The sequence below is a fragment of the Lepidochelys kempii genome, chromosome 6, assembly GCF_965140285.1.
Source record: "Lepidochelys kempii isolate rLepKem1 chromosome 6, rLepKem1.hap1, whole genome shotgun sequence".
NCBI classification, from domain to species: domain Eukaryota; kingdom Metazoa; phylum Chordata; order Testudines; family Cheloniidae; genus Lepidochelys; species Lepidochelys kempii.
The window spans coordinates 71,396,816-71,412,156 of NC_136385.1; the positions used below are offsets into that span (position 1 = coordinate 71,396,816).

At 46.6% G+C, this 15,341-nt stretch overlaps 1 protein-coding gene across 1 annotated transcript in view; it reads left to right on the plus strand.

The window, feature by feature from the left end:
- The window catches only part of SPTBN5 (spectrin beta, non-erythrocytic 5), a 149,915-nt gene extending 139,786 nt beyond the window's left edge, over positions 1-10,129 (plus strand). Inside the window, exons 66-71 of the mRNA XM_073350339.2 lie at positions 367-453; positions 908-999; positions 1,238-1,341; positions 2,929-3,064; positions 4,265-4,386; positions 8,602-10,129. Coding sequence (XP_073206440.2) covers positions 367-453; positions 908-999; positions 1,238-1,341; positions 2,929-3,064; positions 4,265-4,386; positions 8,602-8,747 — 687 coding nt within the window. The 3' untranslated portion in view covers positions 8,748-10,129. The remainder of the gene's footprint in view (positions 1-366; positions 454-907; positions 1,000-1,237; positions 1,342-2,928; positions 3,065-4,264; positions 4,387-8,601) is intronic.
- The last annotated feature ends 5,212 nt before the right edge of the window (positions 10,130-15,341 follow it).

Sequence of the window (15,341 nt, forward strand, 5' to 3'; positions counted from 1 at the left end):
CGCACTAGAGCCAACTCTCCAATTGGATAAAGTGAAATGGCGTCTTCAAGAAGCAGAAATAGAACGCTGGGTGTATATCTTCACTAAAAGATGGAAGGAACCAGCTGTTTAGTGCCTGCTTCCAGCAGGCTGTGTCAGTTCAGCACTGACTTATGTGGCGCCACTAATGGAATCCCTCAAACCACTTCCTACAGTGGATTGGGTTTCCTTGGAAATAGCCCAGGGCTGACCATTCCTGGCTCCTGAGTGCTGAGGAGGTCCCAGCCCCAGGTTGCATGGCTAGAAGCTGCATATCGAAATGTATGTTACTGATGTAACTACAGATACCATTATGATTACATTTTATTATCCTCTTTCTTCATGTAGCCACGCTCAAGGTCTTGGAACTCCTATTATGTAAAACTCAACAAACAAAAACTTGACTTCTACAATGATGAAAGAGAAGCGTCCAAGGTAATTTGTTTCTTGAATCTTCACGTAATCTCCAAAGATGGTTTAAGATTTGTTCCGTGTTTTTCCATTCTAATCTCTCAACTTCTTTCACAAGAAAACATAGGAAATGAGACATATTTGCTTTTGATTAGATGGGGGTTAAATTCTTTTATGTATCAGTTGGTGGAAACTTAGTCTGATCAGTGCAGCTTCCAGCTATAAGGTTGAGAAAAGGGGTTTTGAGATTTACTGAACATTCTCTCATTTGAGTAGTGCCTTCAAGACACAGTGAAGTACCAGTTCTTCAAACTGTATGAAGGATGGATCTTGTACAGTTCTTCCAACCAGGGGACCTAGTGACAGTGTTAGGAATAGTATGAATGATGGTATCAGTGTGTGTTCACAGTGCGTGGATGAGACTGAATCCTAAAGGCAGGGCAATTAGGACATTCATTGTAATCTCTTCCTCCTTCAGAACGTAACCACAAGCCCATCAATCAGTGTTGCTGGTGCCAAGTGTGAGAGGCTGACTGACTATGCCAGGAAAGAGAACACCTTTAGTTTACGGTAAATCATATGCCTAGACCTGCTAGCAAAACATATCTGGCTGCTCTGCAATGTTGCAACTACACGCAGCCATACTCATCCAAGCCTATCCCAGAAAACACTGTGGTATGGCAAAGCTGAAGAGTGCTGTCTGTGTAGGAATTTGCAGATACTGCAGTTCCTGCCTTTCTCAACAGGACAATAATGTAAATGTTTAGACTAATTTGAATGCCCTTCCTCCTATCCCTGCTGTTTACAGATTGAGTGATGGGGCAGAATACTACTTTGCAGCACCTTCTCAGAAGCTGATGAATGAATGGATACAAGCGCTTAGGAGTGATATAAGTAGATCATCATTTATTTGTAAGGGGTAATTGTTTAGTATAGTGATGATGACAGGAGGGGGGAGGAACTAAAGGATGTTGAAATCACAAGCTGTCCCTTGTGTGGCGCTCTTCCTTTAAATGTGTTTGAGTGTCTCATTTGTGGGGAGCCTAGTTTTCTGGAATTTTAAAAACAAATTCTGTGATTTAAAAAAAACATAAGAATTGGTGGTTTTCCACAATTAAAATGAAATGCTGAACTTCCCTAGCCACAACATATATTAGTATCAGTTGAACACAAGGTTTTATTGATATATTTTCAATTTTTAAGCAAGTTCCAAGCCTACCAGGGCCATCAGTCATTATAATAAAATAAAATTAACAGAATGATCCCATCACAGTGCATTGTTTCTTTACTGTTGTCGATGGCCCTGCTGTTTCAGCCTCTTGTTTTCATTTCTTGTCATTCAGTTTAAGTTTAATGCTTTCCATGCGTTCTACAATTGTCTGCTTATGAACGAAATCTACAGCCTTGCTGCATACAGTGCAGAACAGCATATTACCATCAACATGAAATTTGTCCTTGCCAAACCCAGGGACATGGTCTTCAGTGGGGATTTTTACAATTTTTGGCATCTTTTCATAACTTTAATTACTCATGACTGGAGGCTGACATGAAATCTGAAATGCATTAAAACATGAACCCCTCTATGCCATTGAGTAACCTCTGTATGCGGAAAGCAGTTTATTGGAGTATGTTTAGCTATACATATTTAAAGTGCATTCAAAAATCAACCACAAGAGTTGAGATTGCATGCATTGAATAAGTGACACTTGTACTTTCAGTAAAATTTAGTTAATAGTTAATATATGTTTTTATTTTTTCACAAATGGTAAAAGCGCAAATTCCATGTTTTTCTGCATTTTTCCATGGCAAATGGATTTCTAGGATCCCTGCTCGTCTGTGTCACCCATAGAGAACAGTACACACTGAGGCACTTGATAGCTGATGTGAAGGGTACGTCTACACTGCAATTGGAAACCCGTGGCTGTCCTGTGCCAACTGACTTGGGCTCATGGGGCTCGGGCTAAGGGGCTGTTTAATTGTGGAGTAGACATTCCTGAGCTCTGGGACCCTCCCACATCTCAGGGTCCAAGGCCTGGGCTGCAGCCTGAGACTGACTATCTTCATTGAAGTTAAATAGCCCCTTAGCCCAGGCTCTGCGAGCCTGAATCAGCTGGCATGTGCCAGCCATGGGTTTTTAACTGCAGTGTAGACATACTCTTGGGGACCTCACAGTAGAGTCCCCAGAGTGACATTGAAAGCCACCTCTTGGTTGTAGTGCGGCTTGAGTCAAGATACTGGCTGGGGAGAAATGCACAATGGCTACTTACATTTTTTCCAGCTTTCATGTAGACAGGCCTTGGCTCTTGCTTGCTCCTTTGTGGGTCCAATCCCTATTCTGAAAACCTCAGTAAACGGTGATGGCTTCTGTGGCATAATGAAAAAGGGCAGAAATGCAGTGATACCTGCAGCTCAAAGAAATATACAGTGGATATAGGAATGACTGACTCTGCCTCTCCTTCTGATTCAAATATGTTTCCTGTATTTTCTTTGACCCTGCAGGCCATGGTAACAGTCAAGGTTCTAAAGTGATGGCCCAACCAATCACTCCAAATACAGAGAGGCCTCAGACCAGACCTTGGAGCTTCCCAGATGGAGGGCCTGCTGAAAGACAAAACAGCAGAGGCTTACTACCCAGGTGGGGACTGTATACTGCTGAGCTGGTCTGATTTCATTTTTGCCAGTAGCTAGGCAGTGCTCAAATATAGGATGATGCCAGATAGACAGGCTTGGTATTTAAAAGACCAGTTCAGTTTTCAGTATTTCACAGCCCCCAGGACTATATAGCACACAGCCCCCAGGACTATATTATGCAGTAACTTCTCTGATTCAGTCCATTTTGAAAGTTACAACATGCTAAAGGCAATTTTCCAATAGGGGTCCTTAACAAGGTCATCCAAATCCTCCCCTTGGGTGATGAACTTAAACTAGGCACACAATGGCCTCTTTACATATTCAAGTGTGAATCTGAGAATCCAAATGCAGCATTTGAACATACTGTTTGTGTCTCTGTGGTAGAAAATCTGGCCCATGGTGTAAATCCATTTCTGCTGCACATGGAGTGTGCAGAAATCCTACAAGTTGTGACATGAAAACAGCCCCTATTGTCTAGTCTATTGTACTGGAAGGATCCATGCGCCTAAACTTCATGAGCTGTGTGAGCCATGGACCTGTGAAAACCCATAGGCTCCTGAAATGTTATAGCACACACAGTATCATGGAAACCAAAAAGACCAGTTTGATTGTCCCAGCCGATTCTTGTGTTTTGCAGGAGAACTCACTACCTCATGCCTGTTAATGTGATTAGAACTGCAACATGATAATTGCTAGAGATTTCACTAAGTTTACCAGAGAATTGCAGAGAGTGCCCTTACCATCATGATAGTAACGATTGCAGTACAAACAGATTTACTCATGTTGTTCCCATTCAGATAAATGGGAAAGTGACTATTTGACCAAAAGACGTAGCACAAACCTAGTATCAGACTTGCGAAATTATCAAGAATATTTCCAGCTCAGTCACAAAATCTGTTTACCCCCATTATACCGTTGTGATGAATGATGATAAAATAATTACTGATATTTTATTTGTCCTTCAAATAAAGTAATTCACCAGAGGTGAGTGGGTAGGTGCATTTTGCAAAGTTACTCCTATTCTATATTGCAGACTGGCTATATTAATGCACATATGTATATACAACACATCTTTTCTGTCCGGTGGCTATTTTGCTTTTGAAATGGTTTCATGACTGAATTGTTTCCAAATACTTACTTTTACTTACTGCTTTAATTCATGTCTGAAATGTCACTGAGTTTCTGTGGTGCTATTTATTGACAGGAGAGCTCCTTCCTTCAAAGTGAGACAAGAGAAAGAATCTGAAAACATTCCCAGGGAATCAGAGGAAGACACACATGAGATTATGAAGACACCAACCTCCGCCTGTGCCCAGAACCCTGCAGGTATGGGTAATAAGAAACTCTGCCTTAATCTGTGTGAGAAGCACAGTTCTGAGATTGAGAAAACATGTTTCAAAATGTAGAAAGAGGAAATTGCTGTATCACCCAATATATACCACACCCTTCCCTGCTATGTCTTAATCCTGTGCTTTTTCACTTTCTCTGAAAATTTACTGATCCATTTTGACTAAATCATTTTCCCCAGGAGCTTATTTTAGTTGATCATTATACTTCACATGCCGTAGATCTGCATGTCTTCTGGTTTCACTCCTACAGTAGTTTTCTCTTTATTAGGATTATGAAATACAGGGTGCTTGCTCTCAGGCTCTCTCTCACTCTCTCATGAAATATCTGAGGTTTTTCGCCTTCCTCTGTAGCATGGGGCATGGGTCACTTGCTGGAGGATTCTCTGCTCCTTGAGGTCTTTAAACCACGATTTGAGGACTGCAATAGCTCAGACATAGGTGAGAGGTTTTTTGCAGGAGTGGGTGGGTGAAATTCTGTAGCCTGCGTTGTGCAGGATGTCAGACTAGATGATTGTAATGGTCCCTTCTGACCGAAATATCTATGAATCTATAGCTAGATTAAACACACACAAATCTATGTGAAACGAAGGTGAGGCTTTCAGTGTCAAATACTCAAAAATTAGGAAATGCCACAATTAAGGTCTCATGTGCAACCTTAATTCAGCTGTCTGGTGCGTATGCATCATGACAGCCTTTAATTACATGATGGCATACTATTTTTTCCACAGGAATCCTGCTTCATTCGGTGGACAGTGCTCATGTTTGACTATAGTGGCTCTGTGCCTCAGTTTCCCATCTGTAAAAATGGGAATGATAATCCCTCACCTCTGAGGGCTGTTGTGAAAATAAATTCTATCATGTTTGTGTCTGGTAATGTTAATGTTTACGAGGCACTCAGATACTGTAGTGATGAGCCTTACAGAAAAGCCGATGAGAAAAATGATGATTCTGTGTCCAGAGCAGAGTTTGAATAGGGTGTAGTATAAAATACCTGGGGGCACACACTGAACAAAGAGAAAACAAAATATCGAATAGGTGTTCATTATCTGAGCACCATCCATCCTGGGCACCAAATGAGGCAAGGGTCCAGTGGCAAAAAGATAAGTATGTGATTGTGTAATTAAATAGTGTATCATAATGCGTACACATCAGGGATCAAATTAAGGTTGTGTAGTGTTACTGTGAACTGTTTAAAAGCAGCTGCTATTTTCCACTTCAAAGATAACAGCTGAAATGTTAGTGAGGTGCTGTGGGATCCTTCTGGAGGAAAGGTGTTATCTAAATGTAAGATTGTATTTTATCATGCCAGTAAGTAGGGTTGACCTGTTTGGTGAATGACGAAGAGAACAGGGGAATCCATCAGGAAGATGTAAGAAGGGTTTATTCTGTCCATTTATTCTTTTTTTCTTCTTCTTCAGTATCGGTTTGGACACACAAATGCCACGTGTTTTTCAGTGTTTATCTGAACACCTAGTCCGCTCTGCCAAATGAATGGGATTGGGTGGTCAGGTGTGAACTGTGGGCAACCCATCTGAACACCCATGGAGCAGTCATGCATATTCGCATAGAGGAGTGTTCATTGGAAATGCCTAGCTACAGATTCATGACTGAAAGTGAACAGCATGACACACTGATCTCTGGATGTTGTCCTCCCTAGCATATGGTCATTAAATAGCTCATTCCTGATGCCTCTTCTATGCTCTCCATGGAATAAGACCCAGTGACTCTCTCACTGAGCACACCATCTAACACCTCCAACACACACACACTCACTACAGAAGTATGATGGGAACTCTGAGCCAGACAGCGCAAGGTAATTAACAAGGTGGGGAAGGAAATGAGGACTGTTGCTGGCACTAAACGAGTGCATAACAGGATGCAATTGTGAATGAGTAACATCCTGCTGCAAATAGTCTTGTAGGGACTGATCAACAGGGCTTGAGACAAGGGGTATCTGCAGTATAAACAGTCCTGCTTGTTAAATAAAAGAGTAGTTTCAATCAGTATAGCAAAAGTCAGTCGGGAAGAAGATGATGTAACATCAGACCAGTAAGGGGTTCTGCCACTGCCTGTCCTGTAACCTAGGGGGCCTCTGTGCTGTGCAGGTATGGTTCATTTCCCTGACACCACTAGACACCCACAAGCATAAGGTCTCACCCTGGCTCTCACCAGCCTAATTACTCTTTGCAGGGTGACACCAATGACACTTCCAGTCCTGAGTCTCCCCAAATAAGTCCTCCCTGAGTTCTCAACTACCAGACACGCAATCTTTTCCCCTCTAGTTTGTCACTCCCAAAGCAGAGAAACCAGCCCCCTGGAATCCGCTCACTTTCGCCCACACATTCCAGATGGTTTGCACACTGGAGACCTGCCTGAGGTAAAAATAAACAAAAAGTTTATTTAATAGAAAAAGCACAGATTCAAGGATGAAATGGTAAGGGAAAGAACATATAGGCAAGTTACACAGAAAATAAACATGAAGAAGCAACCTCACGCTTTGCACATGCATATTAAATAAAATCTCTTTTCTAATAAGAGTTACTTACTGCCTTAAAACGATTTCCCAAGCTATAGGAGGGATCCAGCATTCACAGACAGCCTCCCACCTCAAGACTGTCCCCCAAGTTCTGGGTGGTCTTCAGTTCAACCCTTTCCATTTTAAAAGGGGTTCCTGTTTTTTTCCCTTCAGACACTTTAGATACTCAAAGTGGGAAAAATCACCGTCTTTCTTGTTTTCCAAAGACTGGGGTTTTCTTTTCAGTCTCAAGTTGTCTCTATGTCTTTCCATTCACTTTAATGGGCCTCTGGTGTCCCTTCCTGGGCTGGAAAATGGATAGTTACTTGAAGCTGGTTTCATGTAGACACTTTGGGAGGTGTTCCTACCTTCCTGACTGCTCACTGCCCTGCTTTGAAGTGGAGCTAAAGTTGCAGTGTAGTATTCTATATATACAAACACATAAATTCACAGTCATAGCCTGTATACATATCTCATAATGATTGAGTTTAGAAAGGGCTGTGCTTGTTATATTTATAATACACCACCATTGCATGCAATCAATTGATTTTACTGTTTATTTTGGGGGTTTAAACCTGTTCTCACACTGGAGTATCTAGACCCTGATTGTTAAAGAGGTAACCTAGTTAAAATTTGCCATGTAGTCCCTGCAGCTAGACTCATGCAATTGTCATTATCAGCAAGAGTTGCAGTGTTCCCAATGTTTACAACATATCAAAACTAGCTTTTTGTTTCCTAGCTCCTTACCATCTCTGCTCTCTGACGCAGATTACACAGAAAGCTTACATATAGCAAACTTCTGCCTCGAGAGTCTTTTGTTTTAGTAGTGTCTCAAACTATCATTGTAAACACTGAGAGCAGGGAGCTCAGAAAGGAAATCCAGGTGCCAGAAATCTCCCCTGGGAGAGTTTACGAAGCTGGGGTTATTCGACATTCACATCATCCTGGTGAGACCCTAGATTGACTAGGAAACATGCTGGGAGTCCTTGCGGGATGATGGGAGCTGGAAAAGGCACCTCCAGCAACAGTGTCTGTACGGAGTCCTTTCAAGGTCTCACTGCACTGTTTGTTGGTCTTTCTCGCGGTTCTTACATTTCTACAGCTGAGAAGTGTGTCAGACACACACAAATTATTAGCTTTTCTTCCACGTGCTCCACAGTGCACCCAGAAAAGCGGCTACCTGATACTAAAGCTATACCATAAAAAGCCTGCAACCATATCATGAGACGCCAGCTCTTTTTACCAGAGGGCAGTGGGAAAACTTTATCCTTTCCAGGACTGTGAATAAAAGTTAAATATGCTGCTTCTTGGGCTAATGGCACAAGCCATTGTCCAAGCAAGAGTTTTACCTATGGCATCTTTCACTGTGAAGCATCCATGAAGAGGACGCTAGACTTTTGGGTAGTGGTATGTGTACCATGCTAGCATTACCTCCCCCTCCCAGGGCCCTCTGGAATTCAAAGTTACATCACCGTAGCTTCTACCAATCCATAGCAGGGAAGGAGGACTATGGCAATTGAGAATTAAGGTCTGGATGCTACTGCTGTGAAATGGCTTGGGTTAGCCTGCTGTAGGGAGGCCTAGAGAGAGCCTCCTTGACACGCACATCTGAGGGTGAGCCCATATTCCGGTGTTTCCTATCTCAAGAAAATGAAAAAAACACTAATTCTTTTTCAGGAGCCAAGGCTGAGGATCAGAGTGTGCAGACCAAGCGTTTAGCAAATCCACTGACCCAGATGAAAGAAGATCTAGCGATTGAGGGCAGGAAGGAGAAACCCAAGAAAGATAAGAATGTCTTTCAAAAGCTTTTTTCCAAAAAGTAAGAGCAGCAGCACAAGAGAGCGCACACTCTTCAGTTTTCTGGATGAGTCAGACTGTTCCCCTTCATAGCACCCTATTGCCTTGGAGTCCAGATGGACGGTGAGCAAGTGAAATGTGTATGGGAGAAGGGAATGCTCAAGCATCGGGAATAGACCCAGCACTTGGAAAAGAATAGAACTGTCACTGTTTTAACAAATTGAACTTGGGTGGATCAGTGTACCTGGTTCTCCCAGGCCTACAGAAGGCTTTTGTTTAAATTGAATTACTTTGATGCTCATGAATGTGAGGAAATAATAGTGCTGGCTAATGTCTGGTATACTCCTTATCCCCACCCATCATGGCAAATTGTGTGATGATGACTAATGTCTACCAGGGACCAAGATGAGATACGACTAATTCTTATCCACTTATTGCATAAGCTGCACTTTGATCCCAAATTTCCATAATGAACCACTACTGTATTCACACACACCCCCACCCTGCACGATGTATCCACCCAATGTCTTATTTTACCTCTAAGTTCTAAAAGAAAGGTGCCGTTGATACCATTGTGTACAGTTGTGACAGCTTAAATGCACACAGCTTGCCATTACTGTTGTGAGTGGCACTCTGTGGAATCACAGTACAGAAGTGTAAGAACATGGAATCATTCCATGAAGTGACAAGAATCATTTCTGCAATGCTTTTAGCTGTCACTATGAAAAGAGAGAGAGGAATATTTCCTACTCATATTAAACTTTCAGGTGTTGCTAGATTCTTGCAGAGTTCCTCATCAACTGCCAAAATCAATTCATTCAAGAACCTCAAAATGCTGTGGGATTCAATTTAGTGTCTACAGCTCTGTCTATACCCTTAGTTTCAGGATTCTTTATTATGCAAATAATTTTCAATAATAAAAGGGAGGGGGGCACCAGATTTGAATGGAACATAAGTAACTGTGGAACTAAAATGAATGACTTTCCTAAAATGATGTACACTTGTGTGTGATGCTAGCCAAATAATCAGATAAAGTTAAAAACTTTAGAAGCTGTGTTTAGATGGCAATTTCTGAGGCAATTTTAGGGGAGATGCGTTCACCCTTTGCAACAAGCAAATAATGTATAACGATGGAATCAAGCTGTCTTAGGTTTTTATATGGCAACTACCACCGTGGGATGAAAGCCCAGGAAAGGGAGCATATCGTAAGGAAAATCTGAATGTCATCTGGTAAACTATTACTGCAGCTATATGGTAATATGCTAATACTTCAAATTTATCAGCACCCATGCTCAAATGAGCTTTAATGATAAAATACAGATACAAAACTTGGGTCAATCTAGCAAAGGAAATTAATGGAAATTCTGTCTTCCTTTAATTGTTAATAACTGCAAACGGTGTTCTAATGAAACCTCAGATTTTTTAATCAATTCATTTTGAATTTCTTGTTCAGTCGCTAGTAGAAAGTTGTAATCAAAATATTTTTTCCCGCTTCTATTTAAATAAAGTCACCCAGTGGTAAAATTGACATCTTTCAGTTGTCTGAATTCTTAATAGCCTTGTTCAGGAACCTGTTTTGTACTTTCGACTGCTAGCCCACTGGAAAAGACTGAAGTAAAAATACATTTTTCACTTTTCTTGCACTTCAATGCCAGTTGCGATACAGAATTTCATTCCTTCCCGTCCTTAAAATCGGGTATTATAACAAATCCTTTAGAGAGTGCTCATTGCAAATATAAGTAGACACAAAGTAGATATAAAACACAAAATGCTGTTCAATGTTTGTTTATGCATGAAGTTTTTCTCTAGGCCATTGCACTTTATTCAGTTCTTCACTTCAAAAGACTCTTATTTAGCAGGTAAAAAGTACTAATATTTTTCCCAATCAGTGGCTTAAAATAAAAAGTATGGCAAATGGCATGGGGTGAGGGGCGGAGAACCAAAATTCTACCTATTCCTGGCCTCTCCCTATCCATTCATCTATGAGGGGAGGAGGAATAGGAGCAGCTCGAAGTGCGTGTGCAGCATCCTTTACCTCTGAGGACTTGGATCCAAATGAGACAGCTCACTGGGCCATGCAGATGTGCAAACAGATTGTGAGCCATGTTTACATGGACAACATGGATACACAGCTTTGACATGTTGTCCACACTCTCACTTCAAGGGGGTCAGCAGGCGGGGGTTGGCTAGTGACTTATTTTAGTTCCTATTCTGCTAAGGTTTGAATTATTATTATTCGTGCTAGTGCACATGGTGATGTAAAGCATCTTAAGTGCACAGCTCCATACATCAGTGGGTCTCAACTATTTATCAATATGTTACCTGGGCAGCAGGTTGGGAACCACAGCACACCCACAAAGCCCCCATGGACCCATATACCCAGCACCTCATGTCCACAGAACCTTCCATGAAGGGAAGCCCTGGGTGGGGGGCAGGCTGCACGGCCCCTGGACCCCGCTATGTGGGGCCAGGTGGCAGGGCAGCTGGGTGGCAGTCCTGGACCCCATGGGCCTGGCTGGCATCCCAGAACCCCAGATCCCAGGGAGCCAGCCTGCAGCCCCGGACCTTGTGGGGCCCACCGGCAGCCCTGACCCCTATCCCATGGTGCAGATCCTGGACCCTGCGGGGCCAGCTGGGAGCCCTGGACCCCGCTGGGCTGGGCAGCAGATCCTGACCACAGACCCTGAGTAGGGTGACCAGGTGTCCCGTTTTCAAACGGAACACCAGGTCGAAAAGGGATCGTGGTGGCTCTGGTCAGCACCCCTGACCAGGCCATTGACTGTCCGGTTGGCAGACCATGCAGTGGGGCTGGCATGCTCCCTGCTAGCACCGTGCAGCTCCCCGGAAGCAGCTGGCATGTCTCCTATCTGTTGTAGTGGCAGCCAGGGGGCTCTGCATGCTGCCCCCACCCCAAGTGCTGCCCCACAGGTCCCATTGGCTGGGAACCATAGCCAATGGGAGCTATGGCGGTGGCGCCTGAGGATGTGACAGTGTGCAGAGCACCCTGGCTGAACCTCCACGTAGGAGCTGGAGGGGGAACATGCCACTGCTTTTGGGAGCTGCTTGAGGTAAGCACCGCCTGGGGCCTGCACCCCTGAGCCCTCCCCCCTCTCATGCCCCAATTCCTGCTGCCCTCTGAACCTCTAGGTCCTAGTCTGGAGCACCCTCCTGCATCCTAAAACCCTCATTCCGTCCTCTGTACCCTGAATCTCTGAGCTAGCCCAGTGAAGATGAGCAAGTGAGTGATGGTGACAGAGGGAGGTGGGATGGAGGAAATAGGTGGCAGGGCCTTGGAGAAGGGGTGGGGCAAGGGTGTTCAGTTTTGTATGAGTAGAAAGTTTACAACCCTAACCCTGAGAGGCTGGACAGCAGCCCTAGACCCTGTGGGGCCGGGCAGCAACCCTGACACCGACCCCGGACTCTGCGGTGCCGGCCAGCTGGCATCACCCAATCCCGGACCCTGGATCCTGCAGGGCAGGGCAGCAGCCTGAACCTCAACCCCATGAGGCCAGCCAGCTTCGCACGGTCCGGGGTCTTATTGGAGATCCTGGGAGGTGGGCGGGCACAAGCCCACCCATGTCTAAAAGCCCCTCCCCCAGCCTTGCAGGAGGGACCACTGGACCTGGGAACCAACTGAAAATGTGGGACAACTAATGAATAACAGAATGAAGGTCACAGGTTCAAAACTAGGAATCCAGAGTGGGACACTGAGCAGAGAAACCTGGACAGCACCCACTGCTCCTCAAAGCTGTCTAGGGAGCCAGCAGACTCCACGCAGAGGAACTCTGCCTGGATGCGTTAGACCAGGGAGGACCGGAAATAGGCCCCACAGTCGCAGAGCACCCCCTTGACTAACATCCTTCTCCTGGTGTTGAAGATGGCCACTTTGGCCAGGGCCAGGAGGTGGTTGACAAGGAGGTCTCACGACTTGGTGGGGTCACGGACAGGGTGTGCAAATATAAACAGGCGTGGGGAAAAGTGCAGCCAGAACCTCAGCAGGAGATTCTGGAGGAGCCAGAATAGGGGCTACAACCTGGTGCATTCGAGATAAGCGTGTGCCAGGTTCTTCCTCACGCCACAATAGGGGCAGGCGTTGGGGATGGGGGTGAACCACGCCAGGTACAGGCCCGTGCTCACGGCTCCATGGAGGAGTCGCCAACAGATATCCCTGGCAGGCCATGGGACATGGGTGGAATAGAGGCTGGCCCACCAGGGTTCCTCACCCTCCGCGGGTGGTAGACAGTCCTGCCATTTGGTATCAGGGTGGGACATGAGGGTGAGGAAGTGAAACAAGTGGCGCATGAGCATGTAGAGTAGTTTCCTTGGTGTGGTTCGGAAGCAACCTGGCTGCAGGGCATGCAGCAGGCTCGGATTTTGGAAGGGAGCGGGCCAGGAGGGCTCACAGGACCGGGGCCCAATTAAAAGACCCGTAGGGCTTGGAGTGTGAGGTGGGCGGGGTGCACCCTCTCGCAGTACCCACTCAAGGAAAACCCAAGAGGCAGATGACAAGGCTGCCCCCACCTCCTGGAGCATGCGTAGGGGGGTCAGGAGCATGGCAAGCTCCATGTGCCAACCAAGTGCTTGGGAATCCACCGAGTTCTCCGATTCTGGTGGTTTCTGCCAGGACCAACCACCAGGACACCGAGAGGGACTCTGCCACCTGCACACGAAGGTAGGGGTTGTGTAGCAGGAGCTCCACGAGGAGGTCCGTCCCCTTGGTGGCCACAACAGACCTGGTCACCGAGAACAGCTTCCAGGTTTGGAGGAGGTCCTGGCAGAAGGTTGGCAGCTCAGAGAGATCTCGCAGAAGACCCCCTCGGGTGAAGAAAAAAGAGCTGCCAGTCGTATCAGAGCCCTTGGCGGCGGTGGAGGAAAGTGAGTGCCAGCGTCCTCCATGCTGGACTACCTGAATCATAAAAGAGTCTCTGCACTGCCTGGAGGCTGAAGACATGGTCCTGGCTGTGGAGGCAAATCAGGTCCTGTGCTCCCTCCTCCAGGGGAAGACTCAGGACTCCTGCAGAGACCCAGTGCAGTCCCAGCCAGAAGAACTCCAGAGCTACCCTGTGAAGCTGGGCCAGGATCCCCGGGACTGGGCTCAGGGTGATGAGCCAGTGCCAGAGAATGGACAAGACTAGATAGTTCAGTACCAGTGCCCTCCCACACAGGGAGAGGCACCGGAGGACTGCTGTCCATCTCCGCAGCCGCTCTGGTCTCCAAATCCTGCCAGTTCTCTGGCGCAGAAGGATGCATGGCAGAAAGGTAAACGCCTACGTAGAGCAGTGGACCTGCACTCCACCGAATGGCTTGAAGCGTGGGTGGGAGGGAGCTCATGTGCCATCCTGCTCCTACCATCAGGCCAGAGCTCTTGATCCAGTTGACCCAGGCAGAGGAGGCCATCAAGTAGGTCGCCCTGGTCCTGGACCATGAGAAGCACGTCATCGGCGTATGGCTGACAGGCCAAGTCGCAACTCTGGCTCCCAGAGCACCAACCCCCGTCAACCTCCAGCGGAGGAGACAGAGGAAGGGCTCTATCGCCAGAGTATACAGCTGGCCCAACACCTTTGACACACCCCTCCCACCCGAAGCTGACCAGCTCGGTCAGGGTACAGTTGAGCCTGACCAAACACTCCACGGAGGTGTACAGCACCAGGAGAAAACCCACAAACGGGGGCCTGAAGCCGAATGCCCAGGAGATACCCCTGGTTCAGCAGGTCTAACACCTTCTCCTGGTCCAGGGACAGGAGGGCGAACGACAGACCATCCCTACACCTGAGCTCCAGGAGGTCCCAGACCAAATACAAGTTATCAAAGACGGTGTGTCCCGGGACAGTGTAGGTCTGATCAGGATGGACCACATCCATCAGCACGGACCCCAGCCGCAGCGAGATGACCTTCACTACAACTTTGTAGTCTGTGCTGAGGAGCGAGACAGGACACCAGTTCCAAAGGTCGCAGAGGTCCCCCCTCTTGGGTAGCAATGCGAGCACAGTTCGCTTGCACAACAGAGGGCGGACCCCGCTCTCCAAGGACTCGGGCCAGAGAGTGATGAGGTCAGGGCCAAGGACGTTCCAGAACATACGGTAGAACTCCACGGTCAGCCCGTCCATGCCCAGAGATTTATTGGTGGGCATGAGACGGAGGGCTTCCGAGACCTCGGCCAGAGCGAGAGGCAGCTCCAGCTGATCCAGGTTGACTGTGCTGACTGTCGGGAGTGCGTCCCAGAGCACCCTGCAGGAAACAGAGTTGGTGGAATCCAGGGAGAAGAGGCTGGCGTAGAAGGCTCTGGCCCTTCCATGCATCTCCTCTGGATCTGTGAGAGGGGTGCCATCCTCTGCCACCTTCCCCACATCTCACCACCACCCTGTGGAGGGAAAGGCATGCTGCTGCCCCCGCCAGGCCAGCCAGAACTCCCAGAAGGACACTGCAAAGCCCACATCCTCCCGCAAGCTATTATTAAAGTGCCAATAGGCCGGCCCCAGCTTCTCCAAGCTGAGATAGACTGTCACGGTCACCAAGTGGTGATCCGAGAATGGGGCTAGCTGAACGGCAGAGGAGTGGGCCCGTGCCAGATGGAAACGTAATAAATAAATGTGGTCCAAGCGGTAGTGGCATGACCCATC